This window comes from Etheostoma cragini, chromosome 4, assembly GCF_013103735.1.
Source record: "Etheostoma cragini isolate CJK2018 chromosome 4, CSU_Ecrag_1.0, whole genome shotgun sequence".
NCBI lineage: Eukaryota > Metazoa > Chordata > Actinopteri > Perciformes > Percidae > Etheostoma > Etheostoma cragini.
In genome coordinates this window covers 17,488,007-17,512,048 of record NC_048410.1, presented here as the reverse complement: position 1 = coordinate 17,512,048, position 24,042 = coordinate 17,488,007, and the positions used below count along the sequence as shown (strand labels likewise).

The 24,042-nt window shown below is 40.2% G+C and overlaps 1 protein-coding gene across 4 annotated transcripts in view; it reads right to left on the bottom strand.

Annotated features, from left to right (window-relative positions):
- Window positions 1–20,927, bottom strand: part of kcnab2a (potassium voltage-gated channel, shaker-related subfamily, beta member 2 a) — a 45,654-nt gene extending 24,727 nt beyond the window's left edge. Inside the window, exons 1-2 of one of the 4 annotated variants that reach the window (XM_034869102.1) lie at window positions 20,889–20,927; window positions 18,730–19,016 (exon numbers count right to left, since the gene is read on the bottom strand). In XM_034869102.1, coding sequence (XP_034724993.1) covers window positions 18,730–19,016; window positions 20,889–20,912 — 311 coding nt within the window. In that variant the 5' untranslated portion in view covers window positions 20,913–20,927. Of the gene's footprint in view, window positions 1–2,818; window positions 3,911–18,729; window positions 19,116–20,888 lie in introns of those variants that run through there. The other 3 variants (XM_034869104.1, XM_034869105.1, XM_034869103.1) reach the window with 3 other exon arrangements.
- Between the last annotated feature and the right edge of the window lie 3,115 nt (window positions 20,928–24,042).

Sequence of the window (24,042 nt, the reverse complement as noted above, 5' to 3'; positions counted from 1 at the left end):
CATGCTCAGGACCTATACATGCACTATACATGGAGAGATGTCAGAGTGAGTGGGCTGCCAGCTGAACCAGCGTCCTGAGCGTTCGGGGGGGTACGGTGCCTTGCTCAAGAGCACCTGGCAGTGCCCAGGAGGTGAACTGGCATCTCTCCAGCCACCAATCCACGCTCCCAACTTTTTGGGTCCATACGGGGATTTGAAACAGTGACCCTCCGGTTCCCAACCCAACTCCCTATGGACTGAGCAACTGCCACCCCAAAAAGTGAGACTTATACATATATTAAGTCAAACTTATACACATCACCAATACTTTGCAGCAGTTTATTTGCTATGCCTCAGCAAATAAAAGTGGCCCCTCTAACGATGACTCATTCCCTCAAGACCCTTCCAAGGTTTGGTTGCTTGGGAGAAGAGCTGATAACCGGACTGTGAAAAGCAGGGGCTTTACAGGATTGTCTCCCCACCTGCACTGCCTTCCCAATCTGACAGATATTATTCCATTCCCTTAGAAGGACTACTTTACATAATCATAAGCCATTTTGTGTGCATCATTAATTCAGTCCTGACTGAAGGCATTTAATCATTCCTTGGAGGAGGCGCAGGTTCTCACACTCAAGCTTGATCATTTTAACCATTCAGGTCATGCAGGCCCGGTGTGAATGACAAAACGATTCCGTCCATGGTGAGGTCGCCCAATAAAGCTGCCGCAATCTCTCCGTATACCTTGAAACGATGTTCACTTTGGTTTCCTCGGCCTTGTGGGGGAGGTCACTTCCAACCTAACCAGCATCCCATGGATGAAGACTGACAGGCTTGATTCAAGCTCAAGGCTGCCATTTAAGGAAACGGAGAGAGCACTGTATGCAAATAAGTCTGATTTGAATTTCAAACGGCTATTCTGTAGTGTGGATAACCGTGGAAAGTTTTGCTGGGTGGATAAGCTTTAACTGTATTCTTTTAGGGAACGGTTACAAAACCGCTAACCTTCAGCTGTCAAAATGTCAATATGAGAAGCTGAAAACTGAATTTAATTGAGAGAAAAAACTCCTTGTGCTCAAGGATGAAAAGATAAATGCATGGCAATGTGAGGGCTTGCTAGCTTAAACTCAGATAGGCATGTTTGAAAGATACACAGTGACATGAGCACAGATCACTCCAGCCTACTTTACTTCCTCTTGGGCATAGTGCCTACACCAGCGTTAGTCTTAGCAATCTCTCTGTCTTTCTTTCTTTCACTCTCTCTTTACTTCCCTTTCATTTGCATCTCTTCAAAACCATGACACTATGTTGTAGCCTCGGTGCATGCATCTTTGAACCTCACTATGCATTCAGGCCAGCATTACCTTCAGTTTACATCAGATGCAAGCCTACTTTGCAACACAGAGCCCGTTATTTACTTTGGACTACACTGCGGAAGCACAGAACACAAACAACCACTTGCGCCCCGAGCTGAAAATGATTTTTTTCAATATTATAAGCCTCAATAATGATGCTACCAAATCAGATGCAAAAGCATTGTGATGTTCCTTCAACAACAGTACGGAGGTCGGGTGATGGATTTCCTCAAATCAACCAAATCAACAAACCATATGACTCTCCAGTCAAGAAGTGTGTTGAGTTGTATTCATTTTCTATCAAAAGAACTAGCAAGACCATTTAGCAAAAAGACAGTGGGCCTTGGTAACACTTTGCCAGTCAAACAAAGGCTAGAAACATGGAAGACTGTTATCATATTATCAATATTTTGTATAGATCACACAAAATTAGGTTGCTAGTTGGACAAAAATAATGAGTGAAGTATAAATCATACAGGAAATATGTATATTGCAAAGGTTGCAGTTGTGCTATAATGTAGTATATGGATGGAGGATTTTTTCCGGTGAGCCCTTGTCATTTTAAATCAATATTTATTGTCAAACAATTATCTTGGTGAGCAGTTTAGTGACAGAGAGCAGGTCCTTATTGGAAATTAACTAATCTTCCATCCATTATGTCAGGACAGCTGAACCTCAACTGATTGGGATGTAATAAATATGCAATGCAGCATTCTGTCAACACACAGTACAAGGGTGTGCGCAAAAGTCAGTTTTCACAGCATGAAAGGTACACTTTGTATGTATAATGATTGGCCTTATATCTGATGGTATTATTTCTGCAGTAATAATGATATCTGTAAAGCCATATTATAAGAAATTCAAAACTAAGGGATTATCAGTAGAAGGTAAACAAACAAAAATGGTGTTTGGATTCAATAATATTCTTTCACTTAAATTAATCTGGAAAAACACTAATACTAAATAACTAAACAGTTTGCTCTTTAAAGCTGAACAATGCCGCTTACTTTACTTAGTGGCCATTGATCTGTTCTGTGCAGGCAAACAAACTAACTAAATTTAAATTACAGGCCAACCATTAAGTTGTCTCATAAAAGCACAAAGATCAGATAAAACTACAAATTGCAAATCTTTCCTTCTGAGATATTGCAATTTTGAGGGGAGTTTGGGGAAGTTTATTAATTAGTCATTGTCATAATAACAATCGTCCATTTTAAACATTTGGGGTTTGGCAGTTCTGACAGATAGGAGAAAGGAAGAAATACATGTATACAATACTGGCATACAGTACATAGCAAGATTGGAGAAATGGGCAGTCTTTTTTGTATTGTAGCCTAAGCCAAGAGGAATGAGACATATTTATAATCTACTTTAGCAGTAGGGGGACAAATGCTGCAGTTTAAGATCATTTTGCAATATTTTAAATAAGTCTTAAGGTTTTGGGGCCAAAGTTATTGCGAACATCTATCAGTTCAGACAAGCCCTACCTATACTTCATGCCAGTCCTCATGCTTTGCTCGCTGGAGGAAGGCACACTCTGAACAGAGAGTTGTCCAAGACTGCGAGCCACCATCGCCACTGCTCTGAACTTGCTGCGTGTGCCTGTGTTGGGGCTGTTGGCGTTCTGTCGATTTAGCCGGTCCTCTGTGGCGCGGCTCACCCCGCCACGGTGGTCAGTGCACACTAATGACACCTGCATCCTGGCTTTTGGCTAGCTGTTCCAAATGCAGATACTCTAAACTCTCCTCTGGTTAAGTCAGGTAAAACAGAACTCCCAAAGGTGCGAAGTCTGAGGATCTTTTAATGAGCATGAGGCAATTCAGTCTGTAGAAGGCAACTACTCCAAATCCAGTCTCACACACTGTCCCTCCGTTAGAAATCACTACTGCTAAAATTACTAACAGCTGACAATGTTCAGAAGATAAGGGCAAAAAGGTGGGAAGGCAGATCAGAATGTATTCAATTGGTGAAGGACTGCTGATCAGGTGAAAACAAAATCCTCTCAAAGGAAGTCCAAATCCAAGCACAACATTACAGCATCTCTGTCTCAGCTGGTGTGAGAAACAAATGTGCAATCACTGCAGACTTCGGATACATAAAACGCAGGTCAAGTACAATGCTATAAATAAAAGAGGAATCAAAATCTTCTAAAAACCACAGTCCAAAAAAAAAAGCAGCGCTCGTGTGAATTTCCCTCTGCAAGTTCTTCCTTGATTCATCCAGGCGTCCTCCTTTGGCTTTAATCAGAGGCAGACAGGCAGATTTAGAGTCTTCCAATTTCCTTTTAAAGCTGAGCTTAGTGCTAGAGATAACACCTTTTGCTTCCAAGCTTTAAGAGAGAAAACGCATAGATCCGCACAAAGAGATGGAGAGAATAAACACAGTTCCAGGAGGTATTCATCTCCCCTTCTGAGTCCGCCTTGATAGTTGCCCCATCTGCTGAAAATTCTACTGAATACTACTGCATTTTAGCAAAGGGGCAGCCTCATATTCACTTGAGTGCTCTGGCTGTTGCCTGGATTAAATTTACATCTGCATGCCTTGTGCTCAGCGTAAAGCCGCACAGGGCACACAGGCAAGAGATGGGAGTAGCTCAAGAGATAGATGGGAGAAGCGCGAGAGAGAGAGAGAGAGAGAGAGAGAGAGAGAGAGAGAGAGAGAGAGAGAGAGAGAAAGAGAGAGAGAGGGGGGAGGGAGGGACGAAGAGACGAGATATGGTGGGAGGGATACATAGAGAAGCTACAAGGAGGAATATTCAGAGAGCTCCAACAGCATGTGAGAACAAGGCATTGAAATCTCTTGTGTTTACAGCCGCATTAAGAATGTGCTCTTCTTTGTCCGTCTGTTGCCCTGAAGTGTGCTTCAATGTAGTTTATTCTGTCAGGAGAAAATGGGGGAAACTGAATGCTCTATGGTCAGAACTTTGCAATAGCCTCCAGAAAAGGGGGCTCTCACGTGGGACTGCTCAACAGTCCATGAAATATTTTATTATGTAACTTTATCTGTGACAATATATGTCAAAAGCAGGGCTATCACAGACATTTTTGTCTATATTGCTGTATTCCTTGTAAGTAATTAAAAGAAATTCTATAAGTTTGTATCTAAACTAAGCACAAAAATCATTAAGGTTGCAGGATACAGCTGCTGAATACTACTGCATAACGGGTTTGTTGTTGGCTGGACTGATGAGCATCAAAAGCATTCTTAGAGGAGCCGAGTAGTAAAAATATGATAATGGTTGGAGGTTGAAAGTTAACACCACAGTATTGGATTCAGTGCAACAATGGCTGCAGATTGAAGAGACAGTAGATTAGACACACACTCCCAGTAATATAATACTTAAGCTTATCTGTGTGGACCAGCCGGTGTGCCAGGGAGATAATTAAAAGAGATGCCATCAGAAGCAGACATGTATATAATAAAAGAAGTTGAGGAGGCGACCTCCATCACGGCACTCCAAAAGAGCTGTTGCTAACTGACAACTCTATTCTTGGAGCTATGACCTTTGGTCTCCTGGACTTAAATAGAACCCTGAGTGGTAAGGTTTAATTTAACTAAAATTTGATTTCAATCTGACACCATGGACAGAGAGCAGAGAAGCCAGGCTCAAGACTGTGTTTCAAAATGCTCCTTCCTGTAACAAAGACTGAGTGAGGGGTTTTAAACAAAGCCCCTGAACCACCATCATACTGAATGTGACTGCACTAAAGCAGCCGAAGGGGATCTGTTCACATTTGGAGAGTTATGTCCTGCACTTTGGGTCAGAGTAATGAGGAACACAGGGTCCCCAGGAGTTGTGACATGGTGACGCTACTATGCGGAAGTGGGAGAGGCTGGGGACATGAGCTCAGGCTGCACAGATACAGGGTCAGTCTTGTGAGCCATGCTGATATACACATAACATAAGCCTGACAAAAAAATCCCCCAGCCCTGGCTAGGTAAGGGAAAATGTCCCCAACGTCCAGCCTAAGGCAAGTGTAACAATATTCAAGCATTAGGCTGAAATAAAATATATTTGTGTACATTACAACCTTCAACCTACAGCATATTGTTTAGACTTTTACTACCTTGCCACAGCTTTTGTCATTCCTAAACCATATACCACCTTGATTGATCTGTATCACAAACGCATTTATTTACTGTTGTGCAGTGCAAGGTACAGTAATCAATAGAAACATGCATCATCTGACGGACTAGTGATCCACCACGTAAATGAATCAATAGAACAACAATTTTTTCACATATTGCTCCTTCTGGCCTTTTGTGCAGCTAATTGACTCTCATTACTAGATGCAACCCACATTGCATCCGTCTGTATTCATAATCTTTTTCACTTTAACAGTCCTATGAAATATCTAAAATAAAAATTACACAACACCACATGTACCACATGCCTTGTAATTAATAAACACACCAGGAGCTATAAATTGCTAGAAAAATATAACAGAGTGAGCGACAAATATGTTCAATCCAATAAACCACGCCTGTCACACTTACAATGATTTAATAATTCAAAAACTACCGACTTTCTTCAGATTGACAGCATGCGTTGCATTTGCTTTGACTATATCTGGAAAACAACAAAAAAGCCAAAAGACCAGATAAACAGAAAAGGCGATCATATAAGAAGACTGACACCTCATCACTTTGTATAGTTCTCTTGAAGAAATCCCAGTGTTAGCAGGCATTGCTGTGAACATGCCTGACAAGACATGTTAAAGCTCTACACCTACTGCTGTCAAGTGAAAAGATGATTAGTGAAACATTTGATATCCTTTTTTGTTAGAAACTTGCAGCCTTGTTGCACATGGGCCCACTTATCAAGACTCCTGCAGTGCAGTCATGTCACATTGCTAAAGGGGAGGTCTTTCATCTGTGTGACACTCATGCTCTATAAACTACCACTGTTTATTTAGCTACTGACGTTTTCACTTGCGTGACATTAAATTGCACTGCAGAGGACACATTGCCTCCCAGCCTGCTGGTGATCCCAGAGTCAAAGAACACATACACATGTATTATCTCATTCAGGCTTTTCATGCACCCAGTAATCAGGATTTTTTTCTCTCAACGCTATATAATACTAATTGAGCAAATACTGACCTGAACTAAGAGCTGCTTTGTGTTTATTCATCAGAGTCTGTCCATTCATTGTTAGTCATAAGATAAATCATAAAGGATGCTGAACTAAAAATAAGAATCTCTGATCTTTACATAATGCCTTAGAGTGCCGCTGTTAAATTGCTAATTAGTGACATTGTGCTTAGGGTGAGCACAGTAGGGTGACTCAGAAATTGCTAAATCCAATGCATGACTATTGTTAGGACATTTTTGTATTAATGCAATGCAAATTGTAATTTTTGTATCAATGCAGAGGGAAACATTTGAACAATACCTGGAAATTAAACCCCATCAGTTACCACTGTACGTGCTGGACTCAGTAGCTGCATGTTAGGTACCACTGCTGAAGAAATCTTAATGTAAAGAAAATAAATGTATCTCCTCCGCCTCAATGTATTATCAAAATGCCCTCCAATCAGTCGAGGCCTTTGTCACTTGCTTTAATTAAGTGCCTGATTTGTGGTTTTCCAAAATTTCTACTGCACTGCTAAAACCCCTGTAAGACACTAAATTCGTGTGAGTGAATGCAGAGCGCTGCACTTCATTCAACGTGCGGGGGAGAGGGACAGGAGAGAAAAGCTGGAGATGTGCGTTTCTGCAATCACGACTACAGCGGAGTAAAATTCACCAAGACAAGCTCTCTTTATCATAAGTGTGCAGAAGGCGAAGGAAAACCAAACAACCAGTATTCTGATTCAACTTCCCCATGTAGCCAAGACAACAAGCTGTGAAACCTACATCCCTCATTAGCAATATTACAAAAGAAAGCTGCAGAAACACACTTCTGTTCATTCTTGCAGCCCTGATTGGGAAGAAGCGTTGGCAATCAATGATGCCATACCATACTGACTCGCAGTATTCCGCCCTGGCTGTATGGGAGAATTTGCTCGGACAGCTGACCTCTCCCGACTTACTCCCACATAATGCAGCTAAGCAGCTCATTGGCAGAGAGGGAAAGCGAGTGGCTTTCTGCCCTCAGTAGGGAATATTGCAGAGATCGTCTGATGATTCCTTTGAGATCTGCAATTAACAGGGGTATTACATCTTAAAGCTGACAGTCTCTTATGGTTAAGAAAAGCATATCCTGGGCTTCAGGCCAGGACAATGACGTTTGTGGCAAGCCGTGATTGTTAGTACAGTGTAGGGGTGTGCCATAACATTTAGTTTACAATAATATCGGTATAACAACATGGAACATGGACACATTAACATGGAAAATCATATTGTGATAATATGATAATATATAATTCCGACATAATAATAACAATAACAATAATGTATACTTTATTAATCCCGGAAGGGGAAATTACAATGTTTTCATTCTGTTGATAAAACACCCATTACACACAGGACTGAACTACACACACATGCTCAGTACCTATACATGCACTAATGGAGAGATGTCAGAGTGAGGGGGCTGCCCATGGAAAGGCAACCCGACCAGTTGAGGGTTTGGTGCCTTGCTCAATAGCACCTTGGTAGTGCCCAGGAAGTGAACTGGCACCTCTCCAGCTACCAGTCCACCACCATACTTTGGTCCATATGGGGACTTGAACTCCAATGCCGCTGATCATGCTGGTGTGATCATAGGCATCAAAAGGTTAAATCAACAGATGTTATTTTAGAGAAAATATCAAGATATATATATCTGTATTATTTGAACAGCCGAATTATTTGAACTGTTGGCTAGCTGTCCAATGGAGGTTTAAGATCCACTGACCGAGGGCTTAATTGAACAGTGATTTGAGTAACCGAGTGAAAAGGATATCCTCCCTGAGATGGGGGTGGCAAGGAAGAGGAGTGTGTCTGTGTGTGTGTGCGTGAGTGACTGAGTTGGTGAAAGGGCTTAAGAGAGTTAATGGAAAGTGATGTGAGGTCAGACAGATTGACATTGTTGATTGACAGATGTGGTAATGCATTTCTAGCAGCTTAATGCATCCTGAGGCGGTGTTTAAACATTCTAATGGCTGACTCTTTCTTTACTCTTATGAGGATGTAATTAACTGAAGAAGAAAAAATGTATTAGTAAATTGTTGTATATTATATTAGCATGAATCTTTTGTTGGTATACAGGTCAAATATCAACTATTCTAATTGCTGATCTGAAAGATCTCTACTTTAGATGCACTGAAGGTTTAAAATAGCTCAGTCGTAACGGGTAATTACTATCTCTGTTTTTCGGGGAATTCTGAGCAAACCGCAGTCAAGAGAAATGCATGCAGGTCACATCTGTGAGCATCGAGTGCAGCATTTTTAATTTTCTAGTGAACATGACAGATTCCCCACAGACAGCAGGGCTCAGGAGAAATTGTGGTTTCAGCTGTCCCTACTCATCTAACAGAGCAGGAGAGCTGAAACAATCACAAATAGCAGAAAGGGAACCCCTGATATTATGTCATATACTGTAGCCTTTACTATGCCTTTTGACTGCTGCTGCTGTTCTGAGAGATTACACAATTTAAATATGGGGAAAATGTTAACTACTACAAACAACAAATGTGTATTTAATGGGTTACTATATCAAGATAAATATCTACGACACAATGTCTGATACAGTATGCAGTGGAGTAAACAAACTGTGGGAGTTTAAGTAAATATGTATGTTAACCATTACAAAACAGCTGTGACCTCACATCCATTTGGGATTTCAGCATTATGTCTTGTGTAACATGAAACCACACAAGGCTGAGTTATAGTTTCAGTCCGAGGGTGCACGCTCACTAATCTGAAATAAAGCGTGTGGAGAAAGCCGAATAATCTGACCTGTTCAATGGATTATGGAAGATCGTCGCGCCTGCCTGTGTGCATTTGTGATACCTAAGGTTCACATGAAGGTTGCTAGGCAGATATAGCGCGAGAGAGAAAGGAAGAATAACAGAAAGAGAAAGAGAGAGAGAGAGAGAGAGAGAGAGAGAGAGAGATAAAGAAGATGTACAGATATAGAAACAATGTAGCTCAATAATGTAGTTAGAATGCTGTTGAGAGGTCAGACCAGTTCAAACATGGTCCTGCCTGAAGTCTCAGTCTACACTAATACTATGAGCTCACACCTTAAAAAAGACAAAAGAACAATCTGAGAGGAATTATCAAGCAGAATCGATCCCACTATACCGAATGCCACACATTACCGGAAGAAACTGATAAGGACAATAGGAGCCAGGAAAGCAGAAAATTAATGAAAAGTGTTTGTTCATACAATAAGAAAAGAGAGATCCAACCAGAGAGTCGATTTTGTGTATTCTTAATGATAAAACCATTATAAATATGGCGCACACAAGGATCAGAATGATCAACGGAGCAAAAAAAGAGCGATATGCCATCAGGTGATACTAAGCTGCGATGAGCAGTGTGTGGGAAAGCAAGGAGAGAGTTTCCTGCTGCATTTCTGAAAGATCGTTCAAGCGTGAAATGGAAGATTTCCACAAGACCACAGACGCGTACTAAAAGCTTGGGTGAGCTTTCATTCTTTACCGGGATAGCCTTGTGAATAAGAAACACTTAGTATTCCCCAACCATTTTAGTTTACTGCATGTTAATACTTACATCCATCATCATATTTTCTTTTGCTTAAGGTCTTAACGTAATTTATTATAGAAACATGATAGGAGAAATAGAAAATAAACAGAGGATAATTACCCAAAAATTCCAAAAGACAAGGAAAGCATTATACATGGCCCTAGTAGAACTTTTAACCAAATAAAACAGAAATATGTGCTGAAGTAAACCTTTAATGAGATCCAAAGCGACAACAACACAATTCTAAAGCCTGAGTGTGTAAAAGGGTGACGACAGTGGAGCGGGCATCCTACCTCCTGTCACTACTGGGTATCCATTAAGTACAGAGGAATCTCTCTGCTGCCTCCAGTGACACACACACTCTAACATACACACATTCTTTCAGACATAAAGAAAAAAACACGGTTAATACAGGCAGACACAAAAGTACATGTGAGGAAGAGCAATGTTAACATAGGTGTAAAACATGATCATGTCCCAAAACAGTGCATCCAGTATACACACAGGTATACAGGTATAAAAGTGCTCTTACTATTTAAATTTGGGGAATAGGATAAACAAAGCCTGTGAAAAGTGTAAGACTGACTGCGTACGGCCGTGAAAAGAATAAGACCTTCTATTCCTAAAAGAATTTACTTGAAACACAAAGTCATTGATGACAATTTCAGGTTACAACTTTCTTGTGGCATAATTCAAGGTAAAACTATACACATGGCCAATTCAAGAATCTGAAAACAATGTAATAATAACAACCTTAAACTGTGATCAATGGGACATCTTGTTGAGTTGCCACTTATAAGATACTTACATTGAAATACATCAACGCCCAAAACTAAATAAATTGTGTAATCCCTTGCATCACGACCTCTTGTGCCCACACAAGACTTCTGACTAGAACATTTTGACAGGCTGTCAGACCAGGCCAGATAGAGATCTGGATGGGTCACCACTGGAAACTAAATCTATATCACTCCAAATACCTAAACATCATATACCCACTCCTGAGACAATAACATTAAAGATCTGATGATTTTCTATCAGAATTCAACCCATCTGGACAAAAACCTAGTTGAAATCATGCATCTAGAGTTCTGTAAAAGCATACTGCAGGTGCACAGACAGATTACGGACAATGCCTGCAGAGCTGAATTGGGCAAATTCCTATTATTCATCAAAATTAAAATAAACAGCATCAAATATTGGCTACATTTAAAAAGTGACCCCTACTCCTATCAGCTGAAAGCCCTGCAAGGCTGGTCCTGACACTCAATCTGGGAACCATTCAATAAGGGATAACCAAATTATAGCAACAGAAACAAAACATCACCAAGCACACAAACAAAAGCACAAAGCAAAAGGCTGTGATTTCTGGCGCTAAAGAGAGAGTACAGTCTGCCAGACTACCTGACCACAGTGTCTGACATGAAGCAAAATACAGACTCAATGAGCACAACCTGGCAACCGAGCCAGACCGCTACAAAAAAAATCATGGCTCCCCAAAGAAGAACGTTTCTACCATCTGTGCAAGAAAGACAAAGCCGAGACAGAGCTGCACTTCATGACAGAATGCACAAAACTGCAGCCAAACCAAATCAAATATTTCCGCAAATTCAAAACACAAACGCCCTACATTTCACCAAAGAACCAAGATAAATAAAATGCCATTACTGTTGGGAGAGCACACAGAGCGCGCACACGCACACACACACAAACACACACACACACACACACACACTTCTTGTTTTCAAGTTGTTGCTGATTTCCATCAGTTCTGTTATTGCTGTTACATTTTCTTGACCTAATTGTTGCTTCAGAACAAATGTTAACATGTTTTATTGTCTGCATCCTACTCTAAAAATGTACGTAAATGTGCATGTTTCCCTGTTTACTATGTGCTTTAGCAATACTTTGTGCAAATATAGTCGTGTTAATAAAGCCTTTTTGTGATGACTTGGATTGATACTTCTGCAGCTCTCATCAATGCAGTAGGCAGTGGGTTTGAGGTAAAATAGTGGATTAACAGGTTAAGCTTTAGCCCCTTTAGCTGTATGCAGCTGCAGCTGTGGAAACGAGTCTGTTGCTAAATTTAGCTCTGGAGTAGGGGATTGCCTGAAGAAAAACGTCACAGTCGCCTGGGTTGACACATGTGCTGCTAAGGCTGAAAAATATATAGTTTACAGTGGCTCGGTGCAGATTTATGTACTCACAGGTTTTGTGTAGGGGTGGGAATCTCTGGGTCTCTCACGATTCCATTTTGATTCAGAGGCCAACGATTCGGTTTTAAACCAATTATCGATGCAACAATTTTTTTTATTGTACATTTCAAGTGGGATTTTTAAAAATATAAATATAAATCTGAGTTTGCTACTCAGTGTGCTAGTCACCTGCTAATCCCCAGCCTCCTCTACCAACCCTCCTCAGCCCCCTCTTTTGATTTCACACCTCACCCCTCACTCCCCTGTAGTCTGCCCACTCCCCCCACCACTACAGCACATTTTCTCTCCCCCCACAGACACTTCAAGCACCCCTCCCTGCTTTTTATTCACACCTGACCAGGTGAGGAGACAGCTGGAGAAGCTTCACCACCGCAAGGCTGCTTGCCAGGATGGCATCAGTCCCAGGGTCCTGAAGACTTGTGCCAGGCAGCTGTCTGTTATTCTCCAGTATCTCTTCAACCTGAGCTTGCAGAGGGCGACGCTGTTGTGGAAGACGTCCTGCCGTCCACAGTCTCCTGGATCAATGACTTCCTGACGGGCAGACCACAGTTTGTCCGTCTGGACCGTGTTCTGTCTAATGTGGTGGTGAGTGATACGGGGGCTCCACAGGGGACTGTGTGGTCTTCTTTTCTGTTCACCTTATACACCACAGACTTCCAGTACAACTCAGAGTCATGTCACCTACAGAAGTTTGATGACTCTGCAGTGGATGACTTTGTGGAGTGGTCTGGTAAGAATCATCTGCTGCTGAACGTGGATAAGACCAGAGAGATGGTGATGGACTTTAGGAGGAAGGGACGGCTACGCATCCCCTTTGCATCCTGGGAGAAGATGTGGACATGGTCAAGGAGTACAGATACCTAGGTGTCAACATCGACAACAGAATGAACAAGTGGATCAACTGCACTGCTGTTCACAAGGAGATGAGCAGACTTTATTTCCTGAGGAAGCTGAGATCCTTCAATGTGTGCAGCAGAATGTTGGACATGTTCTACCAGTCTGTTGTGGCCAGCACATTTGACCAGCATTATTTTAGTACTTCATTTTATATTTAGTTCAATGTTTAATAAAAGAATGATTTCCTTTAATTTGATTTAAATTTAACAAGCATTTGTTCTATTTTAGCGGAATACTGAAAACGCAGAACTGAGTTCACTTTGATAACTGTTTATTCATTGCAAGTAACATTGTTATAGTAATATTTAAAAAAATGTATTGCATAATTTCCTCATATCATGCAGCCCTACTTCAGAGGCAATCAATTCATAAGAAATGAGCATTGCTCCATGCTGCCACCTAGTGACAGGGCTGCTTTTACATGCTTTAAGTCATATGTTGGTCTAGTTTCAATACCTGGCTAAGCTCAGTAGAAACTGATTAATATTTAAACTAGTTGGTCAGATGGTTAGTGTAGAGCGCAAAGAGTGATGCAATCATTGTGCTCAATGAATATTATGGCACTGGGGGCAGTGGGAGGCCTTTGGAAAGTCTTTCAGTTGTTGAAGTAGAACATCAGCACCATCTATTGGGGACCAAGCTTAATTAACAGAACAAAAAAGGGATGCTACTTCTCACAAGATGACTCAGTGGATGTAGCATACAGTAACAGTACATTCTGCAAGTTTAAAATACATTCTTCAGCTTGCTTAACAGACATAATCAAACCTCAACTATGCATTTGCTGTATTTGAGAATTTGCTTCTCTTAATTTTATCTAATTGTAACTGAATAAATTTTGGGTTTGGACGATTTATCAGACAAAACTAAACATTTGAAGATTGAACATCCTCTTGGGCTAAGACCTTTTAGACTAAAGATTGGTAGATTAAACCATAGTGAAAGTACTCATGATCATTATTTTCATCATTACAACTAACAACACATCAAAAGACTTCATTATAGGAGTCGTAGTGGTTAAATTACAGAAAATAAACACCCATCATCGGTGTTCTACTGGAGCAATTTCCCCAAAACACACAACTGTTTTGGTATTACTATGTTTGATTTTGACTTATTTTATTTTCACAATAAAAACTTTAAAACAGTGCAATGTGTTTCACAAAAAGATGTGATGGACAATTGCTGAAAAACCCTCAGGGGCCTTAATAAATGGCAATCTCCATGGAAACAATTACATTTAGCAATTTAAAAACAATTTATATATTATTATGTAAAAAAAACTAAAAAAAAGATTAAACGATTTAAAATTACATTTAGAGCACAAACCCAAATGGAAAATTCAGACAACTTAGGAGCAACTCTCGGTTTAAACTGTTCTTTAGAAACCTCAATGAGTGAAGTTGGAAGACTGTTCCATATCTTTGACCCTCTGTATAATACACTAAACTGTCTCTGAGTCATCGTATTTAAGATAATCAAACAGTGGGTTTACATTCATCAGGTGGCCACAAATATTGTGTGTGTGTGTATATATATATATATACGGTCAAAAGTTTGGGGCCACTCACAAATTTCCATTGGACCCCATTATAGACAGAATCCCAGCTGAGATCAGTTGCCTTGTTTCTTTTAACCAGGGCAGCAGTTTTCAGATTACATTATGTGCTTACATAATTGCAAAAGGGTTGTTTAATGTTTTCTTAGTTAGTTTTTTAAAATAATATCAGATTAGTAAACAAAATGTGCCTTTGGAACATTGGATCAATGGTTGCTGATAATGGGAAATGTAGATATTGCATTAAAGATCAGCCACCCACCCAGATCAGCTGGTATTCTGTCTATAATGGAGTGAAATGGAAATTTGTAAGTGACCCCAAACTTTTGACCGGTAGTGTATATATATATATATACACATTTGTATATATATACAAATACTTCCATGTACACACACACACACACACACACACACACACACACAGTGAGGGAAATAAGCATTTACAACACCCAGCTATTTTGCAAGGTCTCCCACTTAGAAATCATGGAGGGGTCTGAAATTGTCAACGTAGGTGCATGTCCGCTGTGAGACATAATCTAAAAAAAAAGAAAACCAGAAATCACAATGTATGAGTTTTTAATTACTTATTTGTATGATACAGCTCCAAATAAGTATTTGAACACCTGTCTATCAGCTAGAATTCTGACCCTCAAATATCTTTTTTCCTGCCTTCAAAATGTCCACCTCCACTCCATTTATTATCCTAAATTAGATGCACCTGTTTGAGGTCGTTAGCTGTATAAAGACACCTGTTTACCCCCTAACAATAAGTAAGAATCCAACTACTAACATGGCCAAGACCAAAGAGCTGTACAAAGACACTAGAGACAAAATTGTACACCTCCACAAGGTTGGAAAGGGCTAAGGGAAAATTGCCAAGCACCTTGGTGAAAAAAGGTCCACTGTTGAAGCAATCATTAGAAAATGGAAGAAGATAAACATGACTGTCAATCTCCCTCGGACTGGGGCTCCATGCAAAATCTCACCTCGTGGGATCTCAAGGATCCTTAGAAAGGGGAGAACAGCCCAGAACTACACAGGAGGAGCTAGTCAATGACCTGAAAAGAGCTGGGACCACCGTTTCCAAGGTTACTGTTGGTAATACACTAAGACATGGTTTGAAATCCTGCATGGCACGGAAGGTTCCCCTGCTTAAACCAGCACATGTCAAGGCCCTTCTTAAGTTTGCCAATGACCATTTGGATGAGCCACTCTGCAGACATAAACCCAATAGAGAATCTTTGGAGGAAGCTCAAACTCCGTGTTTCTCAGCGACAGCCCAGAAACCTGACTGATCTAGAGAAGATCTGTGAGGAGGAGTGGGCCAAAATCCCCTCTTCAGTGTGTGCAAACCTGGTAAAAACTACAGGAAACTCTGTAATTGTAAACTAAGGCTACTGTACCAAATATTAACATTGATTTTCTCAGGTGTTCAAATACTTATTACTTTGATTTATAAATATCATACAAAATGATACATTGTGATTTCTTGATTTCTTTTTTAGATTATGTTTCTCACAGTGGGCATGCACCTACGGCGACAATTTCAGACCTCTCCATGATTTCAAAGTGGGAGAACTTTTTTCTCACTGTGTGTGTGTGTGTGTACACACACACACACACACACACACACACACACACACACACACACACACACACACACACACACACACACACACACACACACACACACACACACACACACACCCCTTAGATTTTGCTGCAGATGTAAATGACCTGCCCATGAGCCTGTGAATGTGCACGTGTCAGCTTGTTTTGATGCTTTTCTGCCCCCTAGTGTACAAATCTTGACAAACCATCTTGAATACAACTAACAAACTACAGTGAGCAGAAAAGGCGCACTGAACATCTCAAACAGTTATGGTTAAGCTTTAGGCATCTATGGACGTCTAAGTGGAGGTCATTTCCATGTCCATTAGTGTTAAGTCACTCCAGAAATCTATACTCCCCCAGTCAACAAACGTATAGCTCAAACACGAGACACAAGACTTCCTGTCTCACCTCACTGAACTCAAGCTGGCTACTTTACCCGCTGCCTGGCTCTTTTATTTGGATGACATGGACACTAGGGAAAGTTTTCCGTTGTCCCCCTGTTGTAGTGTTTTGTTTCAAGGGCAACATAATGGAAATAGAGTAATTACTTTCCTTAATTTGAATTTTGTTTTTTACAATATTTACATCCTTTGAAACATATGTTAAGGAATGTTTCCACTAGTTCTCATTCACAATGACTAGTATGATTATTAGATAAAAGACTAATAATGATGTCTTATTGACATAATGTTGATTATGCTCATTTAAAGCAGGGAAAGAGGACTCTGTTCATTTATATTGGTGTAAAACAATATATTTGGTTAAAGATGGTCTGCAAAAAACAAAGGAAAAAAGGTGTTCAAGTCTGGGTGCAGAGTAGTGAGAAAGCAAAGAGTTAAAAAGATGAGAAAGACTACAATATAACCTTTTACCTTGTGTTTGTTGGAGAAGGTCATGGAAGTGCTAAGAATGGCTAAATGCAGCTTAGTATTAATGCTGGCCTGCCTTACTGAAATAATGATGAGTTTGAGGCAGAGGTCACAGGAACTTGCTGACCCAATTGCCGCACTAATTACAGAATTGCGGGCGATCACGCTACAAGGTACAGCTGATCCTTGCATGTCCTTACTCCTAAAGTGAGCAACCACTCCTGTAGTAAATGCCAATACATATGGCTAAATACAAGACAACAAATAAAGAGCATAAATCACACTTAGATTCTTTACTAGGGCCATTAGATTAAACAGAAGCAAACACAAGATAAACTGCACAACTCTTACCAATATGTAACTGATATCGATGGTTACTGTAGGAGGCTCTCTGAGGTTTGTCAGTGAAGAACCGCACATGCTCTTTGCAATATTAAACTCCCTTTCTACTACACCCAAGCCCTTCATGGGCCGGTGACTGAGCACCTTTACAGGGAGGTAACTACGGGAGAGAAATAATGCCAGCACAGTGGTGTCATACAACACTGCCTGTAGATGACAGTAAAACTTGGGACGTGGTAACAGCAGTCAGCTATACCTGCGTTCTAGTCAATGGTCTCAGTCAAAAACAACAGCAGTCCTGCCTGTGTGTGATGAAAGCTATCCATGTCCACAACAATGACAACATTAGCGTAACAAGGTTTTTATTACACAACGCAACAGCCGCTCAGCCTGCTACAGGAGCTCAGTCCTTTGAACAGCAACAGTCCATAAAATAGGCTGTTTGGTTTACTGGCATTGTGTCAATGACTGAAAAAATTAGGAAATGTTTCAAATTCTATCTTTTGATCTGCCTTGATGATATATAATTAATCTTTGAAGATATGAGATAAATACAAGTCCTTTCCTTTGACTTTTGAACTAAAGCATCAATATCAACTTTTTTAATGATCTAAGAACAGACAATGCAATGGGATTGTAAATTTAATCAATAGTTTAAATATTTAAAGAAACGGGTGAATCTTCTCAACCCATAAAGGACTACTTAATTCTTTGTTTGTCTCAACAATTGCAAGTACACCAAGAAGGCATGAGATGTAAATCCTCCCACTAGTTACAATATTTTGTAGTAACTCTGTAGAGTAAGCAGGAAAGCCAGAGAACAAGTGAGAGTATCTATGTGATCAAGGGGAAAAACAAAAAAAAGTCTGAGTGAGATTTTAAGGGGCCAGGTAACTCCTTACGGAGCAGTCTGTCCTTCCCATGCAGTTGGGCAAATATGCCACCGACCTAGATGATTAAAATAAAACCTGAGCCCCAGTACCTTTGCATGAGAGAAGTCTGACCAGAGGACAGAGGAAGACTATAGTAATATCAACAACACACATAAATATGTTTCTGACAGCGTATCTGTTTCTGATGACATCCTTTATCTAAATAAAATCAATAGCTAAGGTGCAGAGCTAAACAAAAACACCTGTTCAGTAGACGTTCAAGTATCTGACCTCCCTGAACATGCAGCTGCTCTCACCTGCTGGTTCTCAGACCCACCACTATCCAGGTCCTGGGAGTATCCAAATCCCTGTCAAGCTCTGCCCTTTTCTTACCTGTACTTCATGCCTGTCTGATAGGATACACACTCCTCCAGGGCCAGGCCGTTCATCTTCAGGAAGTCTTCCATGTTCTTAATCTGAGCGGCGACTCTTTGTTCTCGGAGTTTCTGCAGCTCAGCTGGGTCGGGGGGCCTGGCCGGTGGCTGATTCAGCCCCTGGTCCGAGTGGTACCGGTTGATCCCGCTCCGGATGCTCTCGCTGTATGACATAGACAGCATCTTGCCGCTGCCACTGCTGCTGCTCTTTCGAACACCGCTGCTTGCCGCTGCCGGTTTGGGGATCTGCAGGTTTTCAGGGGGACAGTGACTGGACTTGCGTCTACCGGGAGGCCCCCGGGGGCCACTAGCGTACCCTCCCGCAAACATGCCCCCACCCCCTCCTCCAATTCTTCTTCCTTGTGATGCTAAGGCAACCCGTGCAGGAAAGATTAAAGTAAGGACATGGACGGAGCAAGGAGCCGGCAGAGCACAGCCACCTCCTTAAATAGCACCTGCTCCCATAAAAAAACAGCTCTCCTGCTTGGGGAAGCACACGGCCATGCATCCTGTAATCAGAGTCGCACAACATTGCACCGCACCACCCTCCCCTGACAGGTACACAATGGCAGGGTTACACTGATAGGGAGCATTCAGGTGGCTTGCTGGTGATTAAGAATCAGGACCAAAGAAGATCCATGCTTTCTGCAAAGGGGAGGCATTCAAACATGCACTAAGCAAGAGGGGACGATGTGGTCTCACTTCTTCATTTTGAGTGGACTAAGAGGGAGAGCCAAGAAGCAAACTTTCTGAGAGTAGTCAACAATATAATTTGAATGCCTCTGGACTAAAAAGAAATGGAAAAGCGATTGGCACAAGCGCTAAAAGAATCCCCAAACAACTGCAAAATCTCTATTGATATTGTAGTATATTGTAGTTTATTTAAGGTTCAGTGAGCTAAAAGTGATTGTGATTCCCATTTCAAATAGTTTTTTGTTTTAACCATGTAGTCTTCATACTTCTGTTAAACCCTTACTTTTGCTTGAGTTATTTAAGTTTATTGAGATTCATATGTACAGTGTTGTGCTGAATTTGATCAATAGAGGGCAGCACTGTGCCTGTTGAACCATCAATACAACAATGCAACTTAATGCTTCACTCCTGAGCACTGGCAAAGAAGCCACTTTCTTAAGAAAAGGCAATGAACTGTATGACACTGAGACTGCAATTGTATTTACGTTACGACTATAAATATGACTTCTAGGAAAACATAAAATAACAGTGGATAACAGTGTAACAATTATTTTTACATGAAAACAAGATGATTTCAACCATTTAAAAAAACATATGTCCGAGAAAAAAAACATTAAAAACACAAGGTGAAACTACATTGCAGGATAATCTCTTTCTTCGTTATATCTCACTATAAAACATGGACATATACTCATCTCCATGTTCATGATTTTGAAAATATGTGATAATAGCCAAATTATTTATTGAAAAGGCACATGACGTTCTGGCCTAATATAACGGATCAATCTGAAAATACTTATGAGATTTAGATTATTGCCTTTTAATATTGGCAATTTTAATAATTACTATTATAGAACTACAATGTATCCTTTAATCTGTACCCTGAACAAGAATTACATGTTGATAAGTTTGGGCCAGTGTCAATGGACAGTTTCTTCTTTATAACTACCTAAGAATAAGGAAATTATATTATTTTACTACTGGTTGGAAACATACAATAACCCCTAAACTGTATTAATTTGACAAATACAACACTTAAAAACAGAACTTTAGCACACATAGTCACCATAACACTGACATGAAACGTCCATTTAAAACTAAGATTTGGAAATAAAGAAATTTCAACATACAGACTGTTAAACCCTTAAAAGAGTAATTGAAAAGAAAAGATTAGTCAAAACGTTTACGCCATCATGACATGACATGGATCTCTCCCACAGGTTCTATTTTCATTTCCCAAATAATTCTCCCAAACAGCTGGTTACCTACTTAGAGACGGAATACATAAATAAAGGAGGAGACTTCAAGCTAGGCAGCATGCATCCACACACCCACACACACTCCTCATCACTCTGCCAACCCCTTACACACAAACCATACACACTCCTGATGTGGTCATGAGTACAAATTTGTCCTCAAACTCACCCGATTTCTTGTGGGTCGGCTCATGAGCGAGGTTGTGGAATCCCAGTCTGCTCTTATAAACACACACTGCAGACAGCGATGAAGCGCGTCCACCCAAACTGGGAGTGTCTTACTAGGAAACGTCTAAACCAATTAGTGAATAAGAGAGTGCATTCCTGCCCTGCCCTCACCACTTGGACCGTACTTTATCAACACAACCAACACCTCTTCCCCTCCTCTCTCTGTGAGATCTCGTGGAAGAAATCCATTTATGTCGTTTAGTGGCCCGTCTTGTTTTTGCTAACCGCAGCAAATAATATCAGCCCTGAATAATTCACAAAAGCTTTCGCACTAAAAGCCTCTGATAGTTGTTCCACAGGAAAGAACACTAAGAGCTGGACAGCAATGAGGGCCTGAGTGTTGTGTGCACATGAAACACACACACAGACTGATATAGTATCAAGCAAATACATACCTTACATATGCACACAGACAGACAAAAACTACCAACCATCTTCAAGTACTCTCTAACCAAGGAATTATGAAAAGTGCAATGGTTAAGCACACCTTGCTGCATCTCTCTCTCTCTCTCTCTCTTTAAGTCAAGGTCAGAATCAGAGTGGGTCACATGATAATAACTCTGAACACAGAACTTGCCTTATTAGTTACAAAGGAATTTTTAAATATATTTTATCATCATCATCTCCGACAATTACTAAACACAAAGAGACACCTCTGTATAATTCATATAAGTGTAGACAATTATAGTACAATAACTGAGTGTATACATACTTAGCAGGACAAAGTAATCCATGGTTTTTTGCAGCAGTTACTGCAAAAGACTTAAAAATGCACTTTTTAGAAGACCTTTACAATGCCGCAGGGAAAGCAATTTAAAACCTGTTTCACTGTTATACTGGCCAAAGTATGAAAATATGATAGGAATCCACTATGGAAGACATGGCCTCAAATCATGTATTATAACTGTAGTACTTCTTAGCAGTATATAACAATAATTCTTAATGATATAATAAAATGTAATTAACACAACCTGGGCCCAGGAAAGTGATAACAAAGGATGGATGAAGTAACCAATTTGAAAGTATTAATTAATCCAAGTTGATTTCAGTTTATAACCATCTGCCTATAGCAGACAAAATACTTTAATGACTTTTTATTGGCTTTAACTAAATAATTTTTCAGACTTTTTAAGACCTGTAGATACCCTCCTCTCTGCACTACCCAGGTAACAGTACAGTTTTCCTATTTCTTCTCTATCGGTTGAGCTATTTTGGAAGACAATGATAAATCACGACACCCTCCTGTATAGATTTCACTTCACCCAACCCTCTTGCATGTGGCATGGTACAAAAACACCAGTCTGGACTGCACATGACTTACAACTTGAGATGAGTTGTGTTTGCAGCATTAAGGGGGATATAACAATTTAAGTTCTGACCCACCTGGGCAATACAGATGTTTCCTAGTAACAGAGTTCAACTATAATCGACTTTGTGAGCTTAAACAATCCTTACATTTCAGAGGTTAAACTCCACTTTGTAAAATCATGTTTTTCTTGAAAATCGGTTTATTGTAGAGGGACTTTACAAAGATTTAGTCATTTACCAAGCTGGTACTACCTTGTCCAGGTCAAGTTGGGGCTTACCAAAATCAGCAAGCTTAAGAGGTTGAAATATGATCCATTAATGCTAAACTGTACATGTACCTATGACAGCTGGGATGCATTAAATGAAGCACTTGCTTCTTCTTTTACATTATCTATTTTTCTCCTAACCCATCCACATAGAACATATAGAGGTCAGAAGACAGCAACCTTAATTATTGGAAAGCACTCAGTCCCCTGGAAACTGTAAAATGGTTTAGCGATAGCCAAAACCGGAAATACTTCACTAAAAGCATTCTTAGTAGAGAATCATTAAGACTTAATAGATCATATCACAGGCACAGATACGTAAGGATCTACAACTCATGCTGGAGAATAGAACAATAGGATACAATAATCTAAATATGTTCAACATGATTGTAGACTTGAACACCTTTCAGACTTCATTTGCAGCCTAGTGAGTAGTAGTAGCTAGTATGCTAGCCATCATACTTTCTGTTACAATGTTGAGATCAGTGAAAGTAAAATTAAAAAAAAAAAACTCCCTTCCCGTTTGGCGGTCAGAGTGACAGACAGACAGATAGGGATCGATCCTCCTTATGTAAGGAAGCAGCTAGTGGGACGGATTGCATTTTAAAAAGGACAGAATTGTGCAAGGCGCCAAGATAAAAATCCAATAATGAGCTTATTACAAGCACATCCACACAGTCAGGGTTTTTATATCTAGATCAGCAGAGTAAGGTATAAAATCAGATCATACAACATGATCCTACTCATAAGCAGCAGAAAGACTGACCATCTAAAAATGATGAATAAACAAAATGACTATCTGCTTAATCATGTCAAAGTAAAAAACTAAAAACTGTCTACAAATCATTCCTGACAAGAGATTCTTTGTCACATGCTGAAGTTTGACAAGAACGGGTGTCTCGAGTGTCACTGCTGAAAGAAACAGTGAAAAAACGAAAATGCAAAATTACAAAACTCAAACAGTTATTGCTGATTCAAAGGTTTTGTAAGAAACCATGAAACAAAATCCATTAACCCCCGATCAGGTTTAAGCTGGATAGTGCATTGCCAGCTAAAGGGTAGCTGATAAGTGTTATCCATACTGCAGAGGTTTACTAATGGATGTGTGGTTTTAAATGACAGAACAGCAAAGACTCTACAGCAAGGTTATTATAGTGAAATTACACAATAACCAAACACAAAATGTAATAAATACAAAACGCACACACATACATATACTTACATACACACACACACACACACACACACACACACACACACACACACACACACACACATATATACATACATATATGTACATATACATACATACATACACACACACACACACACACACACACACACACACACACACACACACATTTATATATAAACGTTTTACAAGTAACAAAAATCCCTACTGTACACAACACACACATACAAAAAACAACATACATAAAAGAAAATGCTTCACCTAAACCCTGCTTTGTGACAACAAATTGGCAGACTCAGAGACAAACAGGTACCTGTAGAACTGCAGCT